The sequence below is a fragment of the Phodopus roborovskii genome, unplaced genomic scaffold (assembly GCF_943737965.1).
Source record: "Phodopus roborovskii unplaced genomic scaffold, PHOROB, whole genome shotgun sequence".
In the NCBI taxonomy this organism is placed as follows: domain Eukaryota; kingdom Metazoa; phylum Chordata; class Mammalia; order Rodentia; family Cricetidae; genus Phodopus; species Phodopus roborovskii.
Window position 1 is genome coordinate 24,259,098 of NW_026126563.1, and position 18,429 is coordinate 24,277,526.

The 18,429-nt window shown below is 44.6% G+C and overlaps 1 protein-coding gene across 1 annotated transcript in view; it reads left to right on the forward strand.

The window, feature by feature from the left end:
• The window catches only part of Fhod3 (formin homology 2 domain containing 3), a 397,434-nt gene that overhangs the window by 347,339 nt on the left and 31,666 nt on the right, over positions 1–18,429 (forward strand). Inside the window, exons 17-19 of the mRNA XM_051202091.1 lie at positions 1,423–1,701; positions 6,456–7,333; positions 17,841–17,999. Of these exons, the coding sequence (XP_051058048.1) occupies positions 1,423–1,701; positions 6,456–7,333; positions 17,841–17,999 (1,316 nt within the window). The remainder of the gene's footprint in view (positions 1–1,422; positions 1,702–6,455; positions 7,334–17,840; positions 18,000–18,429) is intronic.

Below are 18,429 nucleotides of genomic sequence, written 5' to 3' on the forward strand. Positions count from 1 at the left end.
AACCAGGCATGAGGCAAGCAGCAGTCCCCCTGCACCCGGGAGCAGCGCATGACGGGGTACAGAGCATTTTATGTTGGCATTTGCACCATGTTTCTAGTCTTCATTGCTTTACAAGTAGGCCTCTGCCCATGAGTGATCTTTTTATTTAAGTTTTTGTTGTTATTGTTGTTTTCAGAGTCTCACTATGTAGCCCAGGCTGATATGGAACTCACAGTGTAACCCTGCTAGCCACAGATTCTTAGCCGTGTTAGAATCACAGACATAAGCCATCATACCCAGTACCTTTTTTCAAAAAATTAAGTTGATTTATTTTACTTTATGTGTATGGATATTTAGCCTCTATGTATATATGTGTACTACATACACGCCTCTTGGGCCTCCTAAAACTGGCTTTACAGAGTGTGTGAGCCACCATGTAGGTGCTAGGATTTGAACCCAGGCCCTCTACAAAATCAATAAGCACTCCTACTCATCAAGCCATCATTCCAGCCCAATACTTACTTTAAAAATATTTTTACAAGCAAAGTCGGAACTCATTAAGAAAGGGGTTATAGACTTTAGCATAGGCTTGAAGGGAGAAGAAAGAAAGATACCCATGAAAAGAACAAGTATGCACACAAGAGTCTAGGCATGGGCTTCTCAGGAGTGAGACTCCAAGTGACTCCTTGGAGCAGTGTTTTGCAATTGAGGGCTAACTTTATATCATGGACAAGCAGTATGCAAGCAAAGGGGAATTGGCCTTGCTGGACTAGTTCCAAGATGTCAAACAATTGCTGGTCAGCTTGACTTACTGTGGGCTTTGCTGTTCCGTCCCCCAAAGAACTTGCATTCCATTCTATGCTACTGCATAAAAAATGACCCAAAATACTGTGATTTAAAAATCACACCTGCATATTGTCTTGCAGTTTTCCAACTGGGGTCCTTGTGGTCAGACGGGCCTTGGTCAGGAGACCTGGGCAGACATCCTTCAGGCTCGTTCATTGTTACTTTGCACTTGTAGATCAGGTCCCTGTTCATGGTTGGCTGCCAGCCAGGTTGCACTGTCAGCTTCCAGAGGCCACCTGTCTTTCTACCACATGGCCCGTTTCATCTGGAATGCCAGTGGTACCTGTGAAATTCTCAGGTTTCTAAGCCTGCTGACACTTTTGTGCAGCTGTTTGGACATCTCCAATTTCAGAGGCTCGCCTCCCTGAAGCCGGCGTGCCTGACTCCTCCACATTTTGAACTTGTCTGAGCAGACTTACATGTCAATTGCCCAGTCCTGTTGATAGCAGCAGACATTGGTTCAATAACCACAAGCAGAAATCTTGGGACTACTCTTAGACCTTGCCCAGACGAATCAAACCCAATTCTTGTGTGACTCCTGCCCCCCCCCCCAAAGAAACCTGTTATCAATGTAATCTATACTCTTGTCTTCATCAGTAAGCAGTAAGGACCACGAGCCTGAACTGGAGGCAGAAGCTGGGCAGGGTGCTGATGAAGCTAGCCGGGACATAGCCTCTGCCCACCAGGGAGCAGAGAGCCCAGAAGAGCCAGTGCTGGAGCTGGAGCCGGAAGAAAGAGCCTCACTGAGTGAGAAGGAGAGGCAAAACGAGGAGCTGAACGAGAGGGACAACTGCTCTGCCTCCAGCATCTCGTCCTCCAGCAGCACCTTGGAGAGGGAAGAGAAGGAAGGCAAGCTGTCTGAGGACAGGACGGCAGGTAAATGAAACCCTTTCTCTGTGTCAGAGGCCCCGCTGAACTACAGCCTGGCCATAGGCTACCCTCCAAGGTGACCTGCGGGAACGGCTCACTTCCTCAGCTGTGTCACCTGTGTCACAGTGACAGCCAGCCAGCAGCTTGCCACTAGAGTTCCGGCTCTGTGTCCTCCCATGCTGTGGGGTCGCTCACTTCTAAAGATGCTGAAGAGGGTTCGGATGTCGGAACTGTGCTGAGGAATGGGCTGCGGAAAAGAAACTGCTGGCTTCCTTGATTTGTTTCAATGCCAATGGTACCAAACAGGGACCTTCCTGGTTCCCGATTGGCTTAGAGAAATATCACATTGTCATTTATTCCCTTAGATGACTTGTTTGAGGGAAGTGTATAAAACCACATCCAGGGTAGATACAGCAAACAAACCGAAGGAGTACTTGTAAAATGGCATGGTTAATAGTGCGTGGAGGTGAGTTTGACTATTATACCAGCATATTCAGGCTTTAAGTATAGTGTTACACATTGTATTAGGTCCGTTCTTTGATATAACCTATGTGTTTTTCCTGATGTAACTGTCTTTTCGGTGTTAACCCTGGAATCCATTCATTTCACCAATGACTGGGAACTTTATAGTTATGGACCAAGTAAATGCTAGATTGTGTATCTGGCCCCTCAGGACCTCATTGGGGCTTCAGAGACTTGGCTCAGAGGCTAATTAATACCACTAGTGACAGCATTGGCTTTGGTTTTCTTATCCATGACTTGTGAGCCATCGAGGTGGTAAAATAACAGTATTCCTCATTCGTGGAGGCAAGAACTATGTTCTAGACTTCATCCACATACCAGGCCACACACCTAAATCCCAAAGCTCCCTGTGCCATTCTGTGCCATGAGCCAGGCACTGTTTAGTCTTGTTAGTTATCAGATTGAGAAACTGAAGCCCAGAAGAGTTAGTGAATGAATGAATGAATGAAACTATTCTCTTTCCCAATAGATCCATCAATAGCTTAGTCTAAAATAGTTACTGCCTATGTTTTTCCCAGTTAGAACATACTACTTAATTTGATTTTGCATGTGATTTATCACTCTGAAATGACAGGGAAGGACTCAAAGGCTATAGGTTTATATCTTAGAAATTATTGCACTAAAAGTACTATTTAGTTTCTTCAAATGATATGATAGTTATTTCTAAACTCTAGATGTACTACTCAAATTGAATAGAATTAAGCTCACCATGCCAGGGTATCAGGTAAGTTCTTGATCACTTTGGTACTAAGTGTTTTTTGTGCATTATGAGTTACTCATCATATTTGGGCTCAGCAGCCTGAAACACATCAACAAGTTGGATTAGGAAAACTAAAACAGGGAACAGAACTTTCTTGGATCTGAGCATGCAACATTCTTCCAAAAAAGGACAACTCTGCAAAAATGGATGTTCTGAGCTCCCAGGGACCTACTCTTCATCTTGTGAAAGAGCAAGTGGTATCCACAGGTGTAGATGCCGAAACTGGAGTTTCTAGTGACCCTTCTTCACTCCGGGGTTGTGAAGAGGGTTAGTTTATCTGTGGAAATGTACTGGTTTCTAGAATCCCACACTGTTCAGAGCCTCTTTAGGAGCTGAATCAAGGCAACCCTGTCATAACAGCTTTTGCTGTTCCTCATGAAGTCACCAAGACAATTAAAATTGGAGACATTTTGAAATGCTCCAAATCCTATTTCTATCACCATTGTGTCTGTTACTAAGAAGTGAATTTGTAGTCACACACAGTAAAGCTTGGAGGAGATCCGACTCATTTCAGGCACCTCTATTCTTGGGTGTGTTCAGCTCTGAACATGGTATTTATCATATTTTACTGTATGACACTTGGTGATCAGCTGGATGAGCTCTGGAGATGGCCACCCTGGTCACTGTGAACACTTACTTCCTAGCTGTGTGCTGAACACAGTCTTCTCAGAGGTTGCTGAGGGTGGAAATAAAAGTCTCTTTGCTATCTATCCAACAGCATTCTCTGTAGAGGAAATACTCTAGGTGATTTAAAAGCACTGCAGATGAATGGAGAAATGTTTCTGAACTTCACTTATGTTGTTAAATCTGCACTAGTAGACTGGGATAATTCGGGGTTGTTTATTGTAATACATGGAACAATCACTAAGAAAAATGTGTAAAGTCATTACTTTAAAACACTATTTTAAACTCAGGATGAATTAAAACAAATGTTCAAGCAATCCACTGGAGACCAAGGGAAGAGAAACAAAAGGAATAAGTTTAAAAAGCAAACGAAACAGCACATTTAACCCTTAACATTCCCATTACTATACATTAAAAGACAGATTAGCAGTGAACTTTTAGAATCACACCAATTATATGCTACCTATACAAAACATTTTTATTGCAATTTTTTTTCATGCAATATATTCTGATCATGCTTTTCCCTCCCCCAACTCCTCCCAGATCTCTCCACCTACTCAATCAACCAGCTCCATATCCTTTCTTTCTCTTAAAAACAAACAGACAAAGACTCACCAACCCTCACAAAAACAAACAAACTAACAAAAGGCTGACAAGAAACACACACACAACCCCACAAAAATACAAAACCAGAGCCTGGCTTGGTGGTGCACATCTTTAATCCAAACACTAGTGAGGCAGAAGCAGAGGCAAAGGCAGAGGCCGGCAGATTTCTGTGAGTTGGAGGCCAGCCTGTCCTACAGAGCAAATTCCAGGATAGCTAAGGCTCCATGGAGAAACCCTGTCTTAAAACAAAGAAACAAACAAACAATGCAAAACCAGAAACTGTAATATATAAGCAAAAGACCAACAAGACAAAAAAAAAAAAAAAAAAAAATACCCAAGCTAAACAATATGAGACAAAATATCTACAAAAATATCATTGAGTAACTATTTTCAAGCATACTGACAGAGTAAATGAAAAGTTAAGAAGCTATATCATGCTAACAATAAAAAGTGGAAGTGTCTCATATTAGTATCAAATAAAGTAGACTATAGTTCAAAGGAAGTTACAAAGGACACTCAATAATGTACACAAGATTTAAGTAAAGAAATGGGCAAGAAAACCAACATTTAAAAAATAACCACCCTGTTGTCATATTAAGAAAAGCCAGCATTTCCCCAACAATGGGGAAGAATGTGACTATCTCTCGGGAAAGACCCTCTTACCTGCTTTCAAAGCAGTCTCCCTGTTTACAAGGAGAGCTGTGCTGGTGTAAGCTGGGATTGAGCAAGCAAGCATGGGGCCTGAGAAAAGTAGAGAGGTTCTGGCTGTGAAAGTTTATCAGGGGGTCGGATGCCTTGATGCACTGCCTGTGGATGATCACAAAGCAAGTGTCAGTGACTGGACCAGCTGGTAAGCTGGAGGAAGCAGAGACCGCAAACTATTCCAGAATTAGCTTGAAAAGTGTGGGCTGGAAGACCCTTTATGAGTGGTCTTTAGAGCTCTGAGACTAGAGTTAATGGTGACTGAAAGAGTGAGGTCAGCGTTGAGGATGAAGACATGGAGGACAGAAGAGACAGATGGAAAGAGGGGAATAAACCAGGTGAGTGTCAAGTCCTGAATAAAGGGCCAGGGCCAGGACACTGAAACCCACTGGCCACCTGGAAAGGGACAGTTGGGAAGGACTGGGTGAGGAGAAGCTGCATTCCTATGTGTCTTAGAGAGATGAAAGAGAGAGGCGAGCGAGACACGATCAAAGGAGCTTTTAGGAGCAATGTCTTTTTTTTTTTTTTTTTTTTTTTTTTTTTTTGGTTTTTCGAGACAGGGTTTCTCTGTATTGTTTTGGAGCCTGTCCTGGAACTAACTAGCTCTGTAGACCAGACTGGCCTCGAAGTTACAGAGATCTGCCTGCCTCTGCCTCTGCCTCCTGAGTGCTGGGATTAAAGGTGTGTACCACCAACGCCCGGCTGAAGCAATGTTATCTTAAAGGAAAGGATCAAAAGTTGGGAGCCAGGTGGAGATGTAAGAGCAGTCCAGAGGCTGTAAGATGGGAGGAGACAAGTAAAGTCAATGCCAGAGGAAAGCCCTGTGGGGTGGGAGGGGCAGGAAAACACTGGCCAGAGAACCATGGGAAAGCAGGACAGAGAATTACCCCAGTGGTTTCCTAATACACCAGTAGAGTGGCTAGTCCTACTAAGGGACAGTTGTGGATAGTCACAAGAGCAAGGCTGTGCCTGAGTTCTCATGCAGGTAGGAGGCTGGAGTTTGAATGGCAGACCTCTTTGGACCTCATCTGTTAAACCGGTAAATTGCAGAAGCAAGACAACTCAGAGGATGAGCTGTGCAGGCAAGTGAAGGGAAAGAGGGGGCCATGGGGAGTCATTCTGGAGATGAGACCATGAACTTGAACTGATGGCCTTGTTGTGATCTAGAGTCATGAGAGAGATGTCCTGTTAGCACTGGCCTTCCTGGCCAGAGCTAACTTGCAAGTGGGCACTTCTGCCTTCCTGGTCTAGTTAGGACAGATATCCTTTAGCTATATACGCTGGGGTAGATTGTGACCACCTGCCATGAGAGGAGGGAAGGGGAGAAGTCCTACAGTACAGGCGGGAGCCCAGACTGCATTCATCTGGGAGAGCCTGCAGACCCGGAGCGAGTCGCCAGCTGTGAACACCTGCTTTGTTTACCTATTTCAGTGACTTCTTTGCAGTTGCTCCTGTGTATCCATCTGTGTTTCATGCAGAGCTGGTTTTCTTGTAGGATGGAGGCCCCGTGCCTCTTTCTTATCTCTTCCTTCCCATATCCTTTCAGGGTTATGGTCCACCAGCCTTCAAGATGTGGGTGTAAATGGACAGTGTGGTGACATCCTTACCAGCAAAAGGTTCATGCTGGACATGCTGTATGCCCACAACAGAAAGTCCACAGATGATGAGGAGAAGGGTGATGGCGAACCTGGGAGGTCTACGCAGGAGGTGGAAGCAGTGGCCAGCCTTGCCACCAGGATATCTACTCTACAGGCCAATTCTCAGGCCCCGGAAGAGAGCATCAAGAGAGTGGACATTGGCTGCCTGGACAACCGCGGCAGTGTAAAGGCATTTGCTGAGAAATTCAACAGTGGGGACCTGGGGAGAGGCCCCACGTCTCCCGATGCAGAGTCTCATGACAAGGTCCCAGACACAACACCTGCACAGCTGAAGACTGAGTCTGATTACATCTGGGACCAGCTCATGGCCAATCCAAGGGAGCTCAGAATCCAAGACATGGATTTCACCGACCTAGGGGAGGAGGATGATATTGACGTGCTGGATGTGGATCTTGGCCACCGGGAAGCTCCAGGGCCACCCCCTCCACCCCCTCCTACCTTTCTGGGTTTGCCACCCCCACCCCCTCCACCCCTGTTGGACACTGTGCCTCCCCCACCAGTCCCCGGTAATTTATTGGCCTCTCCTGTGTTCAGCACTCCTCAGGGCTTAGGGTGGTCCCAGGTACCCAGGGGTCAGCCCGCATTCACGAAGAAAAAGAAGACTATCCGGCTATTCTGGAATGAAGTCCGGCCCTTTGAGTGGCCTAGTAAGAACAATCGCCGATGCAGGGAATTCCTGTGGTCAAAACTGGAACCCATCAAGGTGGACACTTCCCGACTAGAGCACCTGTTTGAGTCCAAGTCTAAGGAGCTGTCTGTCACCAAGGTAGGCTGAGCCCTGGCATGTCCTGGGTTAGCAAAGGAGAAGAGCTGGGGAGGTTAGTTATTGATGAAACATCCTACTTTGTGTTGCTTTAGCTACTTGGTAAGCCATCCATTGGGATAAAAAGTCTAACTTTTTGGATAATATTCCTTGGATCCATGCTACATCAAAATACACAGAAGCACCCCAGATAACCCATTAAAAAGCAAAAAGGCTAATTATGGGAGGTTCTGTATCCCAGGAGTGATCCCAGCACTCTTCAGAGGAACTGAACTCGCCCACTTACCAGGTGCACTGAGTGTACTCATATAGTGTCACCACAAAGTTAGGGACCACAGAAGCACTTTGAACTTGGCTGTAGCCCCTCAGTGCTTTTGTATTGAACTTAGCTATAGCCACACAGTGCTTTTCTAGAGGCAATGATTCAGTCTCTTTGGGTAATTTTCTGAGCTGGCAGATGGAAACTATCTAGATATTCACTAGATATGTCACTACATATTTTCATCCCTAGAAAAACTTCATATGCATCTAGGTTTCATATTTTTCACAAATGCATGGAAACCTGCAGGCATCACTACTGTGGTATTGTTAAAAGAGGCATTATATACAATTACACATGGGAAACGTTATAAAATGAATGGACACAACACCATGGTCAGCAAGTTCTGATAGAGATTCCATAACGAATTGTATATCTCATGGGTAAGTGCTTTAATAATGCTGCCATTTTATATCTCAACCCACAAAATATGTTAGTTGGGGTGCAATGAACTTTTAAAACAGGCTAGAGGCTACCTTCTCTTAGGAATTTGGTGTATTGGCAGTGCTCTGTAAAGTTTGATGTAGACAGGTGCATCGTGACATCATCTAGAAAGCTCATGCCTGAGAATCAAGCAACTGAGTCCCTGGAACAACTGCAAAATTTTTTAATGTTTTACTTAATTTTTTTTTTTACTTTGTTGAGTCAGATTCCTAGCTATTCTAGGCCACAGGTTGGATACCTCCAGTGGAAAATATATGTAAGCGCTTATCACTGTGACTCAGTCCTAGTACGAGTCAATTTATCCATTCATCATCATTTGAGCTGAGTCTAACAGTGCTTGAGTTGGGCTCCCAGACTTCAGAGACAGGTACCAATTCTGAAGACAGAACAATGTGATATCCTCAGGGTATGTATGTGTTGCTAAGGAGGAGGTTCCATGGCTGTTGAGTGATGCTGAGGGGCCAGCTGGGGATACTCATTGGTCAATCTTCTTTTAAGTGTATGTGGAGATTCTTAAACTTCTTGCCTCCCTTTTGCCGACCGGTGTTTACCCAGTGTCTGTTTCTGCCCAGGCTGGGAGAGGATGTAGCTCTCCAGTATTTCCTGCCTCAGAAAGCTCCTTAAGTCAGAATGAAAACTTCTTTACTTTAAAATCTGAATTACTGAGTTTTAATGTAAACCATCACATCCCATCGATCCTGTTCTTTTGTTATTAGCGGGCCCAGACCTTGTTCATTCTAGAACATCACCCAGGAAATATTGAACACCCACTCTCAGTGTACCCATTTCCTGACTTTTTCAGGCTGCCGTCATATAATGTTTGGGTACCCAGGTGTCCTTTTCCACTTCATACAGTCTTCCTGGCATTGTGGAGAAGACCAGCAGAGAGTTAGCTAGCAGCCTGCAGTTGCTAAGCTTTTTTTCATGACCCACCATACACACTGTGTTGGACCCACTGGCCCAATTGGCTCCTCTCTCCTTCATGTGCTCATTTGAGCAGCTGTACTGCTGGCTTCCTGCAGCTGCCCATATCCTGGAGGCTGCTGGAGGAGGGCGGCTGCCTGTGGCATAGGACTGAGGATGAAAAGGGCAGCAGGTTGGTAGTGAAGGTGTGTTTAACTTTAACTTCTTTTATGGTAGGATTAAGTTTCCATGAGAAAACTTCAAATGAGTGTTGCTTCACCCATCTCCCTCCTTCTTTTGGTATCACTGTTGCTCACCTGGTCAATGAAAAGATATTGGCGTCTGATCTTTCACCAAGCCTGAATTCTATTCTTACTTGTGGTAGGGATCACCTTTCAAAATACTAAAAAGCCTTTCGGTAAAGAGAGGACCAAGAAAGTAGTCATCCACATTGGGGAGTTCAGCATCTTAAGACTGCATCAACTGCGTATGGAACCAGTTTTTAAAAATGTGTAACATTGCTGAACATTTACAGAATGTTTTTCCATCTTTATTCCTAAAACAATACAAAAGCTAGCATACAGCATCTGCATTATGCTAGGTGATATTAATAATCCAGAGATGATTTAGAGCACTCTAGAGGGTTTCAAGGGTTATATACAAAACATGTAAAATTCCATCTTATGTAAGGCATTTGAGAATTATTGTACTCTCTGGTGGTCCTGTAACTAATCCCTTAAGGACACTGAGGGACGACTAAACTAGAATATTTATTAAATTGCTTCCAGAAGGTTTTGCAATGAGACTCAGGAGCATGTACCTTTGGGTGTTTGTTTGCTGTTTTGGCTTAGTTTGTTTGGTTATACTTTTTTAAAAAAGAAAAAAGGAAATCTGAGCAGGAACTAATTTTCAAAATGTATAAGAGGTGAGAATGCAAATTAATATCAGAATATCACATCGCAGAGATAGATCCTTTTGTATATGTTACTAATTCTGATATAACAAAATTCCACATCTGGTTCTGATCACTGACTGTGATTTTCATACAACACAGCTGTAAACAGCCACTTCCGAACTCTGGCTCGTGAGAAGTTTTTCATTAAGCACAATAGTCAACAACAAAAATGGAATCAACTTCACAAGGCAGCACGAAACAAAGAGAACTGGTTTTAGTTTCTGTTGCAAACTGACCCCAGACCAAAGCAATAGGGCATGGCTGTGATTATCCAATCACCCCTACCCCAGATTCGCATGTGAGAGCCAGTGCTGGGGGGGGGGGCACACCACTCAATGAACATGAGAAGAACAAAAGATGCCTGTCCTTCCTGGGCTCTTTTCAAAACTAGTTTGTGGAACAGAACCCACTTTTCTGTTTTGGCAGCAAACATGTACACGTAGCTTTTCACAGTATGCTGCTCGATGTATTGTGAGGTGACAGCAACTCTGGATTAAGCCTCACTGTGTAGTACTTTTGCTGCTACCCTGAGGTATGGTGATGTGTGTTCAAGTGATTCCAGAGAACTATATCAGGGCAGAGAGTCCCCAAAGCATCTGAACTTGACATGAGGAGCCCTGTGAAATGGCCTTCCCAATTCTTATGTCCAATCAAGGACTGGAAGACCCCAGATACTCTCAAAGGACACCTTCTTCATACCCCAGTTAACTGCCAGATAGAGACAGGTGTGGAGAAAGCAGGAGGGAGGCAAGGAGAGGACCCAGTTTCACCTTTGAGGACACAATGGTTCCATGGGTTTATTGGAGGAAGGGTCTCCAGATGGGGCTGGAGAAATTTGCTTAGCTCTGTGTAGTAAATATTTTTCCATTGCTGTGACAAGACACCATGATCAAAACAACTTACAGAAGAGAGTTTATTTGAACCTACAGTTCCAGAGTCTCAGAGTCCACAATGGCAAAGCAGAAACAGGAAGCTGAGAGCTTGCATCTTGAACTGTAAACACAAGGCAGAAAACAAACTGGGAATGGCTAGCCCCCAGTGACATGCCTTCTTCAGAAGACCACACCTCCTAAACGTACCCAAACAGTACCACTAAATGTGGACCAAGTATTCCATTCTGATAGAAACTGCCACACTCTGTTCATTAGTATATCCGAAGTTTCTTAGTATATCAGAAACTACTATCAGAGACTTTTTAAGGAAATATAGAGATGGAGATTTTTTTTAATTGGCTAAGGTATACGCCTCACCTGGGTGATTTTGCATGTTTTGTTGTACCCCCACCCCCTACCCTCCCCACCCATGTAGCCCTGGCAGGCCTGGAATTTACTGTTTAGACCAGGCTGGCTTCAACTTTGCAGTTGACATTCTTGCTGATGCTGGGGTTAAAGATCTTCACCTCTGACAGACCTAGCCTGGGTGATTTTTAAATACCTCAGAGATTATGGAGAAGATCCATAGTTGTAAGCCCATGAGTAAAACTGGCACATGAACATGGCCTCCTAACTAACACCTTCCACGGCAGTGGCCTGTTCTGGTCTTTTCCCCAGAGAAGAGATAAAAGTCCCCGTGCTTCACATTCAGAGTACAAGGAAGTTCGTTATGTTCCTAACATCAACATCAGAAACCCCAAATTCTACATAGAGATTAGAAACACAATTTTGTACTTTTGTGGGGCCAACACAATGACAGAGCACAATGACAGAGCCTGATTAAGTCCTCTGCTGTCGACGATACAAAAATACAGACTGTCCAGTTATTTAACTATTGGCCTCGGATGTCAGAAGTTCAAAAGTATGGGAAAGTAATATTCTCCTCTTAATAATAAAGCAGGCCTATTCTGGAATAGAAAGAAGTCTTTTCTTTCAACCACCTCCCCAATTTTTTAAAAAAGACAGTCTTATCATAACTGGCCTCAACTCAAAACAATTGCCATGCCTCGGCCTCCCGAGTACGGAGTTAAAGGCATGGACCACCATGGCAGCTAAAAATTTTAATCTTAACTAAAGAGGTTTTTGCCTTAACATAGACTTAGGTGTTTATTTGTTTTTGTTTGTTTGTTTATGTTTTTGATGGAAAGCTTTGCTGTGTATTTCTTTTTATATACAATTTTTCATTTAAATTAGAAACAATCTTGTTTTACATGTCAGTCCCCTCCTCCTCTATTCCCCATCGACCCCCTATTTCATTCCCTTTCTGCTCCCCAGGGAGGGTTAGGCCTTCCATGGAGGATCTTCAAAGTCTGTCATAATTTGGATCAGGGCCTAGGCCCTCCCCCGTGTGTCTAGGCTGAGAGAGTATCCCTCTATGTGGAATGGGCTCCCAAAGTCCATTCGTATACTAGAGATAAAGACTGATCCACTACCAGAGGCCCCAGCTTCCCAGTCCTCCTGACACCCACGTTCAGGGAGTCTGGGTCAGTCCTATGCAGGAATCCCAGTTATCAGACTGGGGTCCATGAGCTCTCCCTTGTTCAGGTCAGCTGTTTCTGTGAGTTTCTCCAGCCTGGTCTTGACCTCTTTGCTCATCACTCCTCCCTCTCTGCAACTGGATTCCAGGAGTTCAGCTCAGTGTTAGCTGTGGGTGTCTGCTTCTGCTTCCATTAGCTACTAGATGAAGGCTCTAGGATGGCATATAAGGTAGTCATAAGTCTTATTATTGGGGAAGGGCATTTACGGTAGCCTCTCCACTATTGCTTAGATTGTTAGTTGGGGGTTATCCTTGTAGATCTCTGGACATTTCCCTAGTGCCAGATACCTCTTTAAACCTATAATGGCTTTTTCTATTATGGTATCTCTTTTCTTGCTCTCCTGTATTTCCCCCCCGGCTCAATCTTCCTGGTCCCTCACATCCTCCTCTCTTCTCCTCTCCTTCTCTTTCTCTTAATCCCCCCATGCCCCCAATTTGCTCAGGAGTAGAAAGAGTAGAAAGATTCTAGCCTTCTCATCCTTGTGACATCTGTATCATTGCAACTTGTAACTGTCACTTTCTCAAGGGCAAGTTTTGAAAATATCTTGTGGTGTCATTCTTGGCGGGTGAGCAGGGAGTTGGGAGGCATGATTTACCATTTCTAGAATGGCCAGGCTGAACCAGACCCAGACCCAGGGTCTCCGGCACTGCTGCCAAGCTGCTCGTGCAGAGGCCAGTTGCCTTTCATGGAAGCGTTCTCAGACTCAGTGCATTCTCCAAGACTCAGGGAGTTCTCTAAATACATCATTTCCTTAGACGGCTTTCTATTTTCAATCACAGTACCTCTGGGGTGACAAGTTCAGTGTGTTCAATGCTCACTTTTTAAACATTTTGATCCTCTGTTCCTAATAAAAACGACTCTTTAAAAGGGGGTGAGCTCAAGACCGCTCAGTGGTACAGTACTTGCCTAATGTATGCAAGGTCTTGGGTTCTATCCCCAGCAAGGGGAAAAGAAAAAAATCAAAGAGGTGATCTGTTGCATCAGCGTTTTAGCAAACTTGAAGCTTAGTGAAAGCTGTGTACTGTTTAAATATGTCTGGCTTTCTTCACTGCTACCCGAATCTTCATTCCTTCTGTTTTACAGAACAGAATGACTAGGAGGGGGAAGTTAGGGCCCTTTTCCTTTTCCCAGGATGTTGGCTGAAGTCAGGGTGCAGTCACACTTGCGTGTGTCCCCATACCCTCTATAACTGTTCAGTCAAGTTTGAGTCCTTATCTTCAGTAGCCATCTCTCTCTGCACTAAGCACCCCTTTTGGCTAAGCCTAAACATGCCTTAGCTGTTACTGCAGCAATATTTTCATTACCTTACGTCACTTTTTACTCTCTGGGAAGCAGTCAGACATGCAGGCCTCTGGTTCTAGAGGATGGATCCCTATTCAGGCAGCCAGTCTCCCCCTAGGGTTGCTAGCCCTGGTCCATGCCCTGTGTCTCAGCAGGGACCAGTCTCTGCTGGATGGCTGCCACCTTTGCTTCCCAGAGTCCTATAATTCTTCTGTGCTTTCGTGCTGTCTGTTGAAACTTCATCCTGAAGACATTCAGCTCTGTCTTCCTGTATGCCCTCCTGAGTTCCTTCCTGCCCCTTCTGTCTGTGAGGTCTCTGTTCTCCCAGACATACAGGGGGACCTTGGATTCTCTCTTGTCCATCTTGGCTGTTTTGATACCTCACCTTTTTTCCTGAAGTGTTCTTAGTCAAGTGCAAAACAAATGAACAAAAAAAAAAAAAAACCCTGCAGGGCATCGAGGCCTGAGACATGTCTCCAGAGACCATCTTGGGGTTGGGGTGATAAGAGGAGCTATGGAGGCTCTCAAAGGAGGAGGAATTCTGCTTAATAGGCTTCATGGAACTAAAGCAGCCTAGAGACTTTTCAAGGCCCCTCCCTTCTTAAATAAGCAGATCCCCTTCTCCCTTGAACCCTTCTGTGGGCATACTTGGAAAAGTAGCATGTTCCCCCACAGCCCTGCAGCTGTTTTCCTCATGGGGCCACATGCCTATGATGCTAAAGCCCTACAGATAGTCTAGTTTTCATGTCTATCCACCCCATAGTTAAGCCCTCTATGCCTGGAGCCTGGGCAACCGACACTTTGTTCCAGCACTGCTCCTACCATGGCCATTCTTGAAAGGTATTGAAGAGGAGGGCAGAGGTTGGCTGCCTTTCATCTTTAATGGAGAACCAAGACTGAAACCATCCTTCCTTTGTCCCGGATCAGCACTGGTGGCCTCCTGGTCCTTTGGTGGGGGAGGGGGGAAAGAGGATAATCTTTTCACACTTCACACTTCGACATGGAAAGTTCTCGTTTGAGAACTAGGTACCCAAAAGCTGCTCAGGAAATAAGATAGTAAAGAGGGGCAATAAATAAATCTGTTATGACAAGTAGCCAGTGGGAAAAGAGGAAAATAGAACTAACTGTTAATGCCCAAATGTCAGGAGACTGACTGAGAGAAAAGGATCAGGGTTGGAGGCCAGCTTGGGCTCCAGAATGAGGTAGAAGACTACCTACCAAAGTCTTATCTGTGAAAGTAAATCAGAACAAACAAAACAGACTGTTGGAGAATAGACTGGTACCTAAGTCTCTCCTGCCTGTGTTCAGGTTGATCTCACTGTCCACTGGTGTCTTGGGACAACTGTCAGCAGAGCAAGAAGAGAAGGTCTCCTCCGGTGTGGCCTTGTCCTTCTCACTGTGCCTCTGTCCCTGCTTGACCTTTCTCTCCGAAGGGAGACATCAGTGAATCCTCCACAGTCCCGCTGCTCACTGCCGCGTTTGACTTTATTTCCTGCTTTGGTAACACGCTCGCTCGCTGTCCTTCTCTTAGGTTAGATTTTGGTTCAGGGACTTGAGCCTTGTGAGGCTGACTGGGCTGGGCCAGGGGCCCTCCCTTCCCATGCTGGTGTGTTACACTGCTCTTTACACCTCTGCTGTCTCAGCCCCCCCCCCACACTGACTGGCTCAGTAGTGCACAATGCTCCATAATCACCCACAAAGAGACTATTAGTGCTTCACAAAAGAATAATTGGTGACTGGAGAGGTGGCTCGCCAGTTAAGAGTACTTGTTGCTCTTTCAGAGGGCCTGGGCTCACAACCATCCCTAACTCCAGTTTCAGGAAACCCAATGCCTTCTTCTGACTTCCAAGGATACCAGGCATACACATGGTAGGATACATACATGCAGGCAGAGCATTCATAATACAATAAATACATGTGAAAACATTTTAAAGAATGTCATTGACTCTAAAGGAATGTGGTCTTTTATTAATTTTAGAATGGATTTTTAAAATCCTATTAGAATTTCAATAGAATTACTATTTTTTTTTTTTTTTGAGATGGGTTGTACCCGTCAAGGTTCTCTAATATAACAGAACTGATCAGATGAAATGTGTTCCTACTGCCCCTTCCCAGGGCTGAGATGTTCTCAGTTGCTCCCTTCATGAAGAATGTATTATTCCCAAACACATATTTAAGGACCTAAAGTAAAGATGTAGCAATTGAGTTGGGGGGGGGATGTGTAGAAACATAGTCTGCTCCTCCTTTTAGCCCACAGCTCTACTGTTATCCCTGCTGATGGCTCTTCTGCTCCTAGGCTCAGGAGAGCTTCAAAGGAGCAGTTCAGAAGGCACTTGCCTGCAGGGTATGGTCAGGCTGGCCCCAGACGTCTTGCAGGATCTACCTTCATCCAGCCTCATCCCTGACAGCTCCTAGCCTGAAGGCATGGCTTTTTTATCTGCTTGCTTTCTCCCTGGGGCCTGGATGGATCCCAGAGACTCTTGCAGGTATAGTTAGAAATCCAGTTCTTACAGACCTGCCCTTTTCAACACGTAGCAGCTACCCTGCTGTGAGCACCCACCATCACTGGATACATTTTCTTCATGAGAATCACCCTACCCTGACCATCTTTGCCACCCCATGAATGTCCCATAATTCAAAACAGCCATCTTCCCAGATGCCTTGGTACCACAGGAAACCTGAGCAGTGGTAGAGGCTTGCTAAACCTATGCCCCTCCATTGACAGCTCTACATAACTTCCTGAGAGCTGAAGGGAAAAGTGGAGGCAGTCTGCGTCATAGCCTGTGTTTGTCTGTCAGGGCAGCCATAATCCAATACCAAATGACAGTTCTATTTGTTGTTCTCCCAGTTGACTCGAGTTCAGTTCCCAGCACCTACCTGTAGCTCACAACCATCTGTAACTCCTCCAGTTCCAGGGGATCTGACGCCCTCTTGTTAGCTCCACAGGCACCAAGCTTGCACACAGTATGCATAAATACACGTAGGCACACCATTCATACATATAGAATAAATAAATCTAAAAATAATTTTAAACACTATATGCTCAGCGGCTTAAACAACAGAAATTTATTTCTAACAGTACTTGAGGCTGTGGAGTTGAAGATCAAGACGTGAGCCAAGTTTCCTCTGCCAAGGGCTTTCCTCCTGACTTTCAGAGGGCTTCCTTCTCCTGTAAGAACACCAATCCCATTGTGAAGATTCCACTCTTAGCACCTTACCTAAACCTAATTATCTCCCAAGGCCCTGACCTCTGATACTAGATTCTATCTTTTTGGAAATCAGGGGGCCAACATGTGGATTTGGGGATGGGATATAAATATTAAGTTTGAAAGGCATACAAACAGTTCCAGCCATATGCTAGCCATTACCATGAGGCGGGCCCAAGGTCTGGCTCCATGGGGCATCCATGCCTTTGAAAGCCACAATACGGGGTCCTATGAGGATGCCAAGACACCTCTGGCTCTCTGTTGTCCTATTTGATGTCTGTTCATGCTTGTCATTCATTCCTTTTTATCAGCACATGTCCTTTCTTTTCTCTTGGTTGGGAGGCCCTACTCCACCCTCCAGTGGGCAGCTGTATAATGGTTACATGTACAGGAAAGATGGGAGCACTCTGCTGTGATTGGTGCAGGACATTTGGATAGTGAGGAAGGCCCTGGAAAGACCCAGGAACCCAAGGGCTGATACAGCATCCACCTTGGATATCCTCATTTGCCTGTACTATGGCCTTTGCATTCACTGTTATGGACACACTGTACACACTGTACATCAGGACATATTCAAACACCTCCCAACACACAAGAAAGGAACCCGAAAAGGGTGGAAAAAAACAGGTTTTGTTCTTGCACAAAATTTTCTCTATTGAAAGAAAATCAATTTTGTTTTGTAATGTGTCTGACTTGTGAAGTTCCATTACTGACCCAAGCTTGGAGGCTACTAAGTAACTAAGCCTTGATTTTCCTCCCTCTTCCCCATTCTCTTTCCTGAGCTGAGTGGCAGCCAATTCTTCTCTGAGCCGAATCTGAGCCATTGGCTTTCTCTTTTAAATGAGGAGTGAGTCTCTGCGTTTAGTAATGGAACCCAGGAAGGATCCAGGATGGTACATTAATCTTTCGATTTTCCTTGTTTTATCACCAAGAAAACAGCTGCAGATGGTAAAAGACAGGAGATCATTGTTCTGGATTCCAAGAGGAGCAACGCTATCAACATCGGCCTGACAGTGCTGCCCCCTCCAAGGACGATCAAGATAGCCATTTTGAACTTTGATGAGTATGCCTTAAACAAAGAAGGGATTGAGGTAAGGCAAGTTCCATGGAGAATTGTTAGTGTTGTGAAATGTGCATCATATTATTGTACTGAATATTACTTTAGATGGTTTATAACTTTCTTTACTCAACTGGACTCTGAAAGATATTCATGATTCCTAGATGTTTATTCTAGGATGGAGAGACAAGTCACTTTGCCTGTGAAGTTAAGAGCTCTTGACTCACTTATGGACCTCAACTCTAACCAAGTATTGCTTACCTCAGAATGGAAAAAGTTCAACATGTCCTCCATACAAGGATGCTTAGGTCTTCTTCCATGTCATGTCACATGTCTAGGAACACTTATCAATTGCAATCTTCCATTAGGTGCTGAAGTCCACATAAATAATTAAAGACATTGTTTCAATCTTATAAAAAGAAGTAATTTGCGGCTAGGGTTACGGCTTACTTACCATGAGCAAA